The sequence below is a fragment of the Cornus florida genome, unplaced genomic scaffold (assembly GCF_030987335.1).
Source record: "Cornus florida cultivar Cherokee Brave unplaced genomic scaffold, ASM3098733v1 CherokeeBrave_3.0.0_Hap2_Chr11, whole genome shotgun sequence".
Taxonomy (NCBI): Eukaryota; Viridiplantae; Streptophyta; class Magnoliopsida; order Cornales; family Cornaceae; genus Cornus; species Cornus florida.
In genome coordinates, this window is record NW_026775581.1 from 133570270 (window position 1) to 133582917 (window position 12648).

Consider the following 12648-nt stretch of genomic DNA (forward strand, 5'->3'; position numbering starts at 1 on the left):
GGGTTTTCATTTCACTTTTTCAAATATGTCCGTTTAGTTTTGAGATAGGGAAGATATTGATGGGTTATTATTATTTGTGCAGTGTTAGAAATTTGGACAAGAAAATTACATGATATGGAGGTTTTATTCTTAAAACATTCATTTTGTACAAAAATATTTTTTAAAGGCTGCACTAATACTCATATTCTGACACTATACAAAGACGACTAATCAACATGAATAGTCACCCCTGCCCAATCCAAATTGATGGTGTACTATTCTAGTTAATGGGTCAGGTAAAACGGGCCACCCGGACCTAATTAGCTAAATGCTGGAAATTGACCACAAAAAAAAAAAAAAAATGAACAATTGAAAAGCAATTGCCAAAAGACTGTCGAGTAGAAATAATAGAAATCTGTGCAAAAGCTCCAGAATAATTGATGGAGCAGACTCTACAATTTCATATCTGGGCTTCTTGTGATTTATGCCGAAAGGCAACCACAACAAAAGCCTCCACACATTGGGCCTGAGTCCGTCAACCCAATTTAATAGACAAAACAAACTTCAACTCCAAATCACTGTTTTAACTTTCACAACCCCACAAACCACTGTAGTGTAGGTAGCTGGAACCAACTCAGAATCCCGCTCTTCTAAAACCCAGCCAATTCTGACCGCCCAAAAAAAATAAATCCATTTCCAATCTCAACAGTCTAACCAAACAGGCCCTGAAATGTAACATAAGAAAGTGAGTTGGACCCACTTGAAATTTAGCTTGTCCGTGGGCATCCGGTTCATGGGTTTTAGCCGGTTAGAGCATTTCCAATGGGGTTGTCATATGAGCTGTCAATTCAAAATATAACAGGTGGTTTAAAAGTGGACTCTTCAATAGGCTACAATATTGGCTGCCAAAATTTACCTTTGCCATTTTTTGTGCAAATCTAGCAAAACAAATAGCAATAGCCATTTCTATATTTTGTGCCAAATCTAATAGAAATATATGGGTTTTGAACTTTTGATTACAAAACAAGAATTACAGACCTTAATATATATATATATATGCATACACAAAATCAAGAATTATGGAACTCGATTTATTGATTTAGAAAAAAAATTAAATCAAAACACATACATACAAGTTAGCAGTTCTAGAGAGAGAGAGGGGGGCAAGCTTGAGAGTTGAGAGATAGCGACTGAAGCCCCGAACTGGAACAGCGAGAGATGGAAACTAAAAGATATGGGTTTTGATTTTTTGAACAATCTGAAATGATAAGCCAATATGGGATAAACTGAAATATATGGGTTTTGAACTTCTGATTCTTGTATATTTTGTAGTTTGCAGTTGGAGAGAGAGAGAGAGGGAGGGGGCAAGTTCTTATGCTATGTTTGGTTGGAGGGAAGGATTGAGGGGGGATGGATGAGAGGAGGGATTGATAAATATTTTCGTATTTGGTTAAAGGGAAGGGAAGAGAGGGAGGAAACAAGGAGGGATGTTTCATCCTTCCTTCCTTTATGTTTTTCTATCCGCCCACTTTTGGGGGGAAGGGAGGAGAGAAAGAAGGCATAACTACCCATGAATTGGTAATTTACCATTTTAACCTTTTCAAAAATTTTGAAATAAATATTTACCTTTTATAATTTTATATAAAAGGGTATATTGGTAAAAATAATATATGAACTCTTCTTTCCTTCCTTCCAACCAAACAAGAAAAAAGTATCACTCCATTCATCCTTTCTATTATCCATTCTATTCAACAAAACATAAAATGGGAAAGACACCCTCCCTTCCCTAGGGATATCTCATCCATCCTTCCTCCTATCTTTTCCATCCATTTTTCCATCCCTCCAACCAAACGAAGCATTAGAGTTGAGAACGAGAATAGAGATGGAGGCGATTGGGGAGGCTGAAATGATTTACCCTAAAAATATATATATTTTTAATAATAATATAATCAAATATATATAATATACATACATATATATATATATATATATATATATATAATATATAAATTCCTGAAAAAGAAATATATATATATATTATATAAAAAAATTAATTCACAAATAGTGGTAAAAAAATAATAAAAAATTTCTTTTTTTTTTTTTTTTTGGTCCTTTTTTGACCAGATATTTTAGATTTTTACTTCTTTTTAATTAGCTTTAATTTTAATTTCTTTCTAATGCCTACTGATGCAAATATAAATTATGGGAATAGTAGTTAAAAAAGAATAGTAGTTGTGTCAAAAAATAGTATTTTGTACGAAATGCATCATTACAGCAGAATTGGTAAAATGTAGCATTTTGACACTGTATTATCTGTCAAAATATAAATTTAACATATGAGAATGACTTTTAACATTGGAAATGGCCTTATATATATATATTTTTGAAAGTCAACAAAATAAGAGACATGGGTACTCATGGCTGAGTACCTAAATATTATTCTTTATTCTTTTTCTTTCTTATTTTATAATTAAAGAAAACGTGTAATTTGATTGATTCGCATGATGAGATTTAAATATTGTCCATTGATAACTTGAGAAGGCTTCTTGTGTTTCGTTGTCACTTGACATTTTGCAGCTAATAGTTAAAATGCATTAAATGGGGTGCTTCGCAAATAATTACCGTTGATTTCCAATTAATTTACCATTGTCAAGGCAATTTGCAAAGGTCGTCAGAGTCATAGATGATGTGTATAATCGGCAAATTTTCTTTTGAGATGATTATATTCTATCTAGAATATTCTCTATACTTCAAATTTTTCTTTGGCTTCCTTGCAACTCTAGCTTATCCTTAGTGGTTGAATTTGACTAACTTCTTCAACCCCTTTTTGTTGTTCACGCCTTATTTTAATTATGAATTTTTTTTTTCACAAAAACTGAACTTTCATGTTAAACCAAAGTCGATTTTGGAAAAAAGTATGGCACGTCATTCTGAATAAATATACCACCATAACCTGTATTTCAAGCTACCTTTGGGTGCTGAACAAAATGAATTTAATGAATAAGGGCTTATATATGACTAATTACATATATAAAGAACTCAAAATACAGCACACACAAACGAAATAAACCGATCGAAACTGGATGATCGGTTGTTTATTGTTCATTTCAAATTCATTGATCTATTCATGATGACTAGTGTCGGAGAAGAAGCGGTTGATGGCAGGCATGACCTCAGGCGGGCGGGTACGGAGAAACTTGCGGAGGCCATGTTGGGCATATTTCTCCCCTTCCTCTTCGTTCTCAAGTATAGCTGTGCCACGATTAGCTTTGTTGATTCTGCAACACACACACACACACACACACACACACACACACATATTTATATATATATACATACATATATTTAAAAAGAGCTTTACTATATATTTCATGTAAGAATAATATCGTTAGTAATATACTACTGTGTATATATACACCAAGTTGAATTTGCACATATATAGTACTATATAGTATATACCTGACATCAGGGTCTCTGAGTACGTGCCTTGTTAGTGAGAAAATACACATACCCGAAACAAAGGTCATCGCAGCCATTAGAGGATAAACCTGCATATATGTTACCAACAAAATTGTCATGGAATAGTTTGCAGAAACGGGTGTGAAATTGAAACTGTTTTAGAATTTAACTTAATTCTCCAAAACAAAAATTAAGACGAATAAAAAAGTTAGGATATATGTCATGAGGTGCACACCTCATTTCAATTGTCATTAGCTTTTACTTTAATTAACACATTTGAGTACAAGTTAAGGTAAAATAAATTAATATCAAAATACCTTGAGATAAAATAATACGGGTAATGGTCCTATCATAAAAATTAATATCACCTCACTCGTATTGAAATGGTCCTATCATAAAAATTAATATCAAAATACCTTAAGATAAAATAATACGGGTATTGGTTTTGTTTGATTTAAAAAGAAAAAAAGATATTACAAAAATTTGACTAAAGCATTTGATCTTCTGTAAATTATTTTTTATACGAATTTTTGACTATATAATTCATATAATGTCTTCTTTCGAATAGTTAGATTCTTTTTTCAAATTTTGTACATAATTAAGGTAAAATAAATACTCGTAATAGATGCAGGGTGCTACAAAGAGCTGCAACTATATTATTGTAGTTTTTTAATATATATATATATATATATATATATATATATATATATGACAGCCGGGATTTGATCGCTCAAATCTCACTTTAGGAGGACTTTGGGAGGTAGGGTACAGCCACTGATATTTAGGGGTGAGAAATTTTAATAAAAGATATTAAGAACATTAGAAATTAGTAAATTAATTTTGAAAAGAATAATAAAGATTGTTGGTTAAACTCTTCACCGAAAAAATAAAATAAAATTGTTGTATAGTGAAACTTCAAAAAAAAAAAAAAAAAAAGTTGATTTTTGCATACCTCTGGTCTGACCCAACGCCCCATTATATGAAGGTCTTTCTCAAGATTTAGCTGTGAAAGATTGATCTTCAATCTTATAAACTCTCTCTCTATCTGAGTGTGATGTTACATGTACATAACCACAGTGGTGAATCATACATACATACATATATATATATATATATATATATTGTTTACAATTAAAGCGTATTAGTTGGCAGGATTGATTTTGGGTAGTCACCCTTTGGATTGATTGGTCCACGTATGTATATGGTATCCGTGGGCTGGAATTAATTTTTGACTTGTTACAAAACCAGGGGCCTGGCCTCTTGTTTAATTGGAATTCCAGATAAAACAAAAACTCAAGGCCAATCATTTGGTCCACCACTGCTGTGATGTTCAACGGTCTTATCCTGAACAGTCGAATAACGAAAATGATAGAAAATGTCCTTATTTTAAATTAAACTTCCTTTTTTTTTTTTTTTTTTAATTATTAGTGGTAAATCAAAGGAAAAGGATTCAAACACAAGCACAATCATTCAGAATCATGTAAATATAGATTTTTTGTCAATTTGTGTTTTGAAAATTATAGACAATTTATTTTTTTCGGAAATTAATTCAACTCATAGATTTTTTTATTTTTCGGAATTTAATTCAACTCATACTTTTTTATTTCTTTTCATTAGAATTGGGCTGGATTTAAGCCCAACCCAACTTCTGGATTCGCCTGGGAGGGGTCACGTTATGCAGTTTAGTGGGTTGGGCTTTCAACAATTGGACAAAAAAATGAGAGTGCCCAATGGTTAGTGGATATCAACAAAACGAGGCTAATTTATGAAGAATTATAAGCCGCCTGGCTCGTGGTCTCAGTCGGCCGCAGAAGCGCTAGCCATTCCGTTTCTGGCTATCTCTGCGTGTGGACCAGGGTAGCTACGTGTAACATCATCACTGCGAGTGGACCAGGGCAGTTGTGATTGTAAAGGGCACCAGGGTCATTGAAGTGCATAGGCCTCAAGGTGGGTTCGGTGAGGTTCAGTGCAAACAACTAATACTGCATCACTCGTTAAAATAATATCAATATACTAAATACACATTATATACTATAATACTGACTGTAAAGTGTAAGAAATTATTGGAAAAATCGAAGAAATAACTTGTCACAGACAGACATGGACCGAACATAACATCAGTCCCCATTGATTTTTTTGTTTTCCTTTTTTTTTTTTAGTTTAATTTTTTTAAAAAAATTATGAAAAAATCCTCATTAAAATTACAAAAATAAATCTACTATATAAGTTTATTCCTATAAATTAAAAGCGATTCCTCCCCTTTACAAATTTTTTTTTGAGTCACAGACATAGAAGGGAGCCAAAAACTTAATTGGAAAGAGAGCAAATTGTGAAATTTTAGTGTTGAAGCATTCTAATATTTGGAAGTGTGAAATACTTCACCTACTAGTTGGGATGTCATTTTCTGCGAGAAGTGGACTCATTACTTGTCCCTACCACTGTTTAGCTGACCACAACTCTTTTCCTTCTCTCACTGAAAACGTGGGGAATAATAAGACAAGTGGTAGTTGAAATTCCACATGATCTCTGGTATATGACAAAAATGCCCCCTATCAACATACCTATCTCTTTCTCTTATAATGATGTCATGTCCATGTAATTAACATATTCTATTATCCGTTTTAATAAAGTTAACATCCTTTGTGTTGTTGAAAAAAAAGCTAGGATGAGGATGTTGTGAGTTTACTGGCAATGTTATGGGGTGTTATTAATTAATTATACGTTGATACATAAAATATATATATATATATATAATAAAATTTATTTATTATTATTTATTGGTATTTAATTATCTTGTCATCAGTACAACATGGCCCATAACAGTACTTCCTCAATCAAAGCAAGGCCTCTCTGTATGTTGTATGCTTTCTTTATTGTTTATGATTTGTTATCGGCAGCATAGGCAATATGGCCCAGCCAACCAATGAGCACCACTACCCCATGCGTTTGCTTGAATTTTGAGAGAAAAAAAAACACACACACACACACACAAATCTCCATAGTATATTATCCTCACCAAGAACATGAGAGAGAGAGAGAGAGAGAGAGAGAGAGAACCGTAATTATCTATGAACAAGAAGTAGTTAGGTAGGCCATTTCCAAAATCTTGTTACAAGACACCTTTCCAAAATCTCTTTTTAAAATACACATTCATCAGCCGAAGAATTTGTGAACCCTAGCCACTTTCACAGACTCAACTCAATGTAGCTGCAAACCCAATTTTTTCTCATTTTCGACGACAGCATTGCGATTGCAGAGATGAGATTTTCTCATCTCACATCGAATTCACCTTTCTTCTACTCTGTTCTTTAGCTTGCAGGTAAACTTCTTAACACACAAAATTATTCAATTTCGATTCATTCATTTATTCACTTTTCTGATTGTCATTTCTCTTTCTCTTACACTCGTTCCTCATTGCAGCTGCATTTGATCTTTTGGATCCTAACGGGTTTCATTCATGATAGCTATGCAGTGAGTAACAGGTTTCTAGCATTTTTAATTTTCATTCATTCATTATTTTTCTTCAATTGCTTCAAACTCAAGATGACTTGCCTTCAAAATTTTGTTTCTTTATTAACACTGCAATATCTATTTTCTCCATTCTGTTTAAATTTTCCCCAAGCCATACATCAACTGTGTTTTCATACCCTTTCTTGTACTTTCGGTGGAACCAAGAACAAATCAACATACACATCAACTAAGATAACTATTCTCAATTCCAGAACAAATTATATCTTAATTACACATATGTATATTCTATCAACTTCTGGCAGTGACAACCACCTTGTTCAACTAAATTACATTAATTTAATTAATGTTTTTCCGTTGATTGCGAGCTCCTAAATTTTCCCCCCCGATAGTAGAGGAAAGTTTGAAACGGAACCTTTGGACACAGGTAAACAAAATATAGAATTCTTCAAAGGAATAATACAGTAGAAATTTAGTTGGGAAATTTAGCATAACATGATGTGTTTGTGAAAACGAACTACAGATATCAAAATTTCTACAACGAAATCTCCTCAGGTATAGCCACTAAAATGTTGTAAACTACATATTTACCTCTCCCTTCTTTTCTTAAAAGGAAAAATATGGATGTTGAAAAAAAAAAAAAATCTAAGAAAGTTTTCACATCCCATAAGCAAATGCACTTTCCAGAATGAAATTGCCAATTTATTCTCAGAGCCTGGCTTTTTCTTCACTCGCAGTAGGAATTTGATATCTTACAAGAATTCAAACTGAGAACAAAAACAAACCAGCCCTAAACATGAATTAGCTTCAATTTTTCTGTATATGGTTCTTATCTCATTACAGTTCTAAATATCTGCACTACCTTGGACATTGAGCTTTTATAAACAATATGATTTAGTACAACAGTTGCAAGTAACAAATGGCTGTGAATTAACCCACACAAAACACAAACTGAAGTTTTTTCATGATGCGCACACCAGAACCCACAAGAATTTGCTAAATATGCGTGCCAGCATAAAATCTTCAGTTGATTTGTTATTGGTTCTGAGATGGGACTGATCCACTGGAAACTCATACGGTAACGCCATTTGCAGATTGTACCAGTGAGAAGAATCTTATATATATGCACATAAGAATGCCAAAGACGACAACATAGTCGCCATTAAAATAAGCAAACAGATAGCTGTCCGGGAACTGGCATTTGGTAAATATGGATAGGCATCAGGAGGTGGCATGACACAGTTATCACCATTGAAATAGATCCTTCGAGGAAAAGCCCATCCCTTCTCAAAAGTGAAAGTTGATTTATCCTTTCGGAGAAGTAGCTCTGACTGAACATTACCAAGAGGGCCAGCTTGCATTAGCAAATCATTGTAGAACTTGACTCCCCATAGCATGGCAGTATCATCTGTTCGTAGAATTGAAAGTTTAACAAGTTAGTCATATTTTAATGCACCACAACTAACAGATCCATTACTGAGCACACCAAAAGGTGAAAGAATTAACAAACAAGAGCATAATGAATTGAAAGATCTTACTTACTTATAGCTTGATAAGGAGTTAATGGTTTGTAGTTGAAGCTGAAAATCTGAGTCAAATTGTCAAAGTTGGGGTGTTGGACAACTAAGTTCCACTGTGTATAGTTCATCCTGTAATTGAAGTTTGTAATTGTGACCTTAACCCGCCAGTATTCTTTGTAATTAAGCTTAACATGCCAGTGAACTCTGACTGGGCACATATGGCTTGTACACTGAACCAGAGGAGTATAGCTGTTCTTGCCAGAACCTGAAACAACAGAAGCTAAATATGGCGAGTTTGGGCTGCAACACAGGAAAAACGTGTTAGAAGAAGCTGAAAGAAAATATTGTTAATGGAAGAAGATTAAGTAGAAGTATAATGAGATAACATACTCTACACAGCTTCCTGGCTGAGTGTCGTTGTTTTGGCAGCCACAGGTGCATGTTGGGCAGGGTACTATGGTGTCATTGTAGAAGGATGAGAGAGAGACACAGCAAGTGGGAGTTTTCTGAGCCAGGAATTGAGAATATGTGCATGTAACATTCCACGTCACTGTCATAACAGAGAAATCAGGTTAAGATCCAATATAAGGATCTAAATATCTTCATTAGGGAGACTTTTTTCCTTTTTATAGAAATTCTCCTTTGTCAGAAGTAAATTTGTAGCACTTCAGCATTTCTAATAATTAATATAAACTCCTTGCAAGATAAAGCCAACAGCCATTTAGAAACGTGATTTTCTAATTATTATAATTATCTTTATAGCAAAGCTAGTAAGTTCTATTTCAGTTGATTTCTATATGCATTACATTTATCTATATGAAACGAACGTATCATGGTGCTACTTTGGTCTTTTAACATGAAAGAAGCACAAAGAAATGTAACCAATGCAATATACAAGCTTCTGCAGGTGACTTACTCATAGCTTGAGTGACTCTTCTTCCATCTTGGGAAACAAATTTAGTAGGTTTAACAATTTTTGCAGGTCCACAAGTATAACCAGGCCCAGGCGCTCTCAAAGTGAAGTTCTTGGGCACTCTGACTGTTTTATTAGTGGTTCCAGCAGCACCCACACTAAGTTGGAAGGAGCTTGCAGCATTTGCAGGATCTTGCACCCAAGAGTTAATTACTCCTCCCTTGCAGCAATTTGCAATCTGCTGGTTGTAAGGAGTTCCTGGCAATAAGTCCACAACTGTTGGATCCTTCCTACAGCAATGCGGAATGTTCCCTTTGAATCTTGAACAATCTCCTTGGTCTGTGGTTTGGCCTCCCAACATGCTCCATATCACCTCCTTCTTTGCCCATGTCCATCCTAGTGTCCATCCCGGTGCTTGAATGTGACGATATTGCTGGAAGTTGAACATTGTGACAACAGCCTATCCAATTCCAATAAGAAGCTGATTAGATGCTGAACGCATGGAATAAAGGTACCTTGAAGAATGAATGGAAGGATTGAGCGTGACTATATATATATATATAACAATAATAAAACCGAATTTTTTAATCAGTTTGTCTAATGGGATTAAAGTACTCTGTGATGTCTCCTTTGACCTAATTAAAGCCATATGCAGGTTGAGTTAAAGGTGAAATGAATTTTTGTAAACCCAATCAACTAAGTGAACTAGTACAAAGTTGTCTTCTTTAAGTGTGAAAAAGAACCTAAAATAGGTATAATCGACAGCTGACAGCTGAATGCATTTTGGATAACGATATTAGAAGTAGTAGTAAGAACAACAATAATACCATTTGTATAATATAGATTATTAGCACATTTTATTGATAAAGTTAGTGCTGAAGAACCTTCAAAGCATAATGTTAATTGTAAACAAGTGAAAAAAACATTGATAAGGATAGTTCGAATATTTGGTTCCCCTTTTTTTTCCCCCTTTTTCGCTGCACAAAAGTTGGTTTAGCTTAAATAACTTAACAAGGTGCTGCAGGTTTGACTTTAACAATCCGAACTTGACTATTACTAAGAGAATGTAATCTCTCTATGTGTGTGGGACAGAGAGAGAACTAAATTTAAATAAAATAAAAAAATAAAAAGATATAGTTTTCTAATACTTACAACATAGCCATCTGGGGTCCAGCTAATAACATCCCATTTGATTGTGATATTCCCATTTGGGTCAAGTGCATCATAGGCTTCTGAATAAACAACCGACAAAGAAATGTTAGAACTTTGTTCTGGTGACAAACTTGTAAGTTGTACATGGAAAAAATTAGGGGGCATGTATTCGAAGTCTAAACACAAAAAGAAAGTCCCATAGTTCATCACAAATAAACAATAAATAAATAATAAAAAATGACTATAGAGTTTATGAAACGTGGCAAGGGTTCTTATACAGCTCCTGGTGCACTTTTTGTCAGCAGTTCACAAACCCAAAAATCCTATATACAAATGTAAATTTAGTGCCAAAAAGTTCTGTTTTTTTTTTAAGTGAGGAAGAAGAAATGTCATGTTTTAAAAACAGGGCCAATCCTTTGATTCACTTGTTAATATCTAATCCGCCTTAATGCTTTACATTATTTCATTTGCAGACATTTCCCCATTTCTGAATTAATTTCTGCAACCCAATCACTTAATCTTGGTGATATTGTAAAATATTCAGAAAAATTACAAAGAAACAAAAGCACTATGGCACATTGAACAAATAAATAGAGTGAACCATCAACCAATCTATATCACCAATTCTAGAATTTCATTAGACAAATTTAGAATATGCATGAACTATACATACTTGATTGCAACTTGAACCACTAGTTCAACTAGAAGTCTAGAACAAAGGAATGGAGTGAAATTTCTTCAAGTCAAAATTGGGTATCATCTGATCAAGAAAATCGCGGAAAATAAGTTATGATCTAATTTAGGGTTTACTTTTTCTTTCAATTAAAAACAAAAAAGAACAAAGAAAACCTCAGGTATTTAAAAATAAAAATAAAAATAAAATAAAACAAAGGAAAGGGTTATACAGAAAGGGTTATACAGAATCAATTTGCCACAAAGACAAGAATATAAATGAAAATAGAAAATTTGAATTCTAAAAAAATTACAATCTTTTGCAATCCATCTCCAAAAGAAGCTAACGTAAGAGCAAAATCTCAAGTTGCCACCAAAATCCATTGACATTAAGCATCAAAGAAACCCTGAGGATAAAAATATACAGAAATTTATGGATTAATAAAGGAAAACCATTTCATCATCGTCCAATTCTGGACACAAAACTCGCAAAATCATCCATCACTTCAGTCAAAAAGAACCCGAAGCAGCGTTCATTGAAACGAATCAAATCTTCGGAAACAACCCAAACCCATTTATAACAACCAAAAATCAGAAAAAAAACTATATAACTCCAACTATAGAAACAATGATTTAGAAATACGGAGTAGTAAAGAAATAATGTGCAAACCTGTTGATTTTAAGCAGAAGCAAGAGAGCAAGAACACAAGGACGGCGATGGAAGTGGTGGATTTGGTAAAAGATCCGAAGCAGAAACCCATATCTTGTCCCCAACTCTCTTGGATTTCTTGGATGATTTGTGCGAAAGGTGAAGAGAGAGAGGAGTGGCTGGGTTTTGGCCAAGTTTGTTGAAGAACTAGTAGACTTAAGTCCTTAACATCACTGTCACTAGTTATTAAAATAATTCAGTCCTATTCTTTTCTTGCCGAAAAATGTATCCTCATATATACGGGCCATAGTATATATATAGCCTTCTAGGGGAAAGGCTAATCCTCGACAGCTACGTTCTGTTGCAAAAGAACGACGGCTCAATTAAGACCGTGGATCTTATAGATCAGCAACACTTGCGATGTTTGACTTTGACTGATTCCAATACCTGCTTGCAGTGGGTATTATTGCTAAAGAACTGACAGTCGGAGCTTGGCTGTTACCCAGTAAAGTGACAGCCAGCTGTCGTGCTAGCTTATTGTTTACGCATGACATGATTTTTCCATTAAATATAAATACCGTAGTAATTACTTGTTAAATCATTTATAAATGGAAAATGCTATATTTTGGAGTAATTACTTGTTAAATCATTTATAAATGAATAAATATTATACTACACGAATTTTGATTTGTGATTTTATCTTGAAATTAGGTGGTTACTTATTTTTCAATTTATTTGGTTGTTTTGTGTGTTTTAAAAGTAATTTTTTTAATATAGAAAAATACCTTAATGTAGGAAACAAAGAAAAAGGGTAAAACTTATGATTATGGAATCCA

The 12648-nt window shown here is 33.7% G+C and overlaps 2 protein-coding genes and 1 long non-coding RNA gene across 4 annotated transcripts; 1 reads left to right on the forward strand and 2 right to left on the reverse strand.

The window, feature by feature from the left end:
• Positions 1 to 2971: 2971 nt before the first annotated feature.
• On the reverse strand, positions 2972 to 4516 carry LOC132283913 (uncharacterized). Its single transcript, XM_059785953.1, has 3 exons — positions 4391 to 4516; positions 3439 to 3527; positions 2972 to 3257 (listed from the first exon to the last, which is right to left on the reverse strand). Exons 1-3 carry the CDS (start codon positions 4412 to 4414, stop codon positions 3101 to 3103), a joined length of 270 nt encoding a protein of 89 aa, XP_059641936.1. The 5' UTR covers positions 4415 to 4516; the 3' UTR covers positions 2972 to 3100.
• Positions 4517 to 6321: 1805 nt separating this feature from the next.
• LOC132281795 (uncharacterized) lies at positions 6322 to 9543 on the forward strand. The gene is made up of 3 exons (XR_009471732.1): positions 6322 to 6757; positions 6859 to 6909; positions 9409 to 9543. It is a non-coding gene; the product is annotated as an uncharacterized LOC132281795 (long non-coding RNA).
• On the reverse strand, positions 7675 to 12099 carry LOC132281794 (protein COBRA-like). 2 transcript variants are annotated; one of them, XM_059783462.1, is made up of 6 exons: positions 11834 to 12099; positions 10492 to 10571; positions 9343 to 9799; positions 8817 to 8976; positions 8449 to 8726; positions 7675 to 8314 (listed from the first exon to the last, which is right to left on the reverse strand). In XM_059783462.1, exons 1-6 carry the CDS (start codon positions 11922 to 11924, stop codon positions 8022 to 8024), a joined length of 1359 nt encoding a protein of 452 aa, XP_059639445.1. In that variant the 5' UTR covers positions 11925 to 12099; the 3' UTR covers positions 7675 to 8021. The 2 variants fall into 2 exon arrangements, with proteins under 2 accessions (XP_059639445.1, XP_059639446.1); XM_059783463.1 differs by lacking the exon at positions 11834 to 12099 and adding an exon at positions 11165 to 11254.
• Positions 12100 to 12648: the final 549 nt, after the last annotated feature.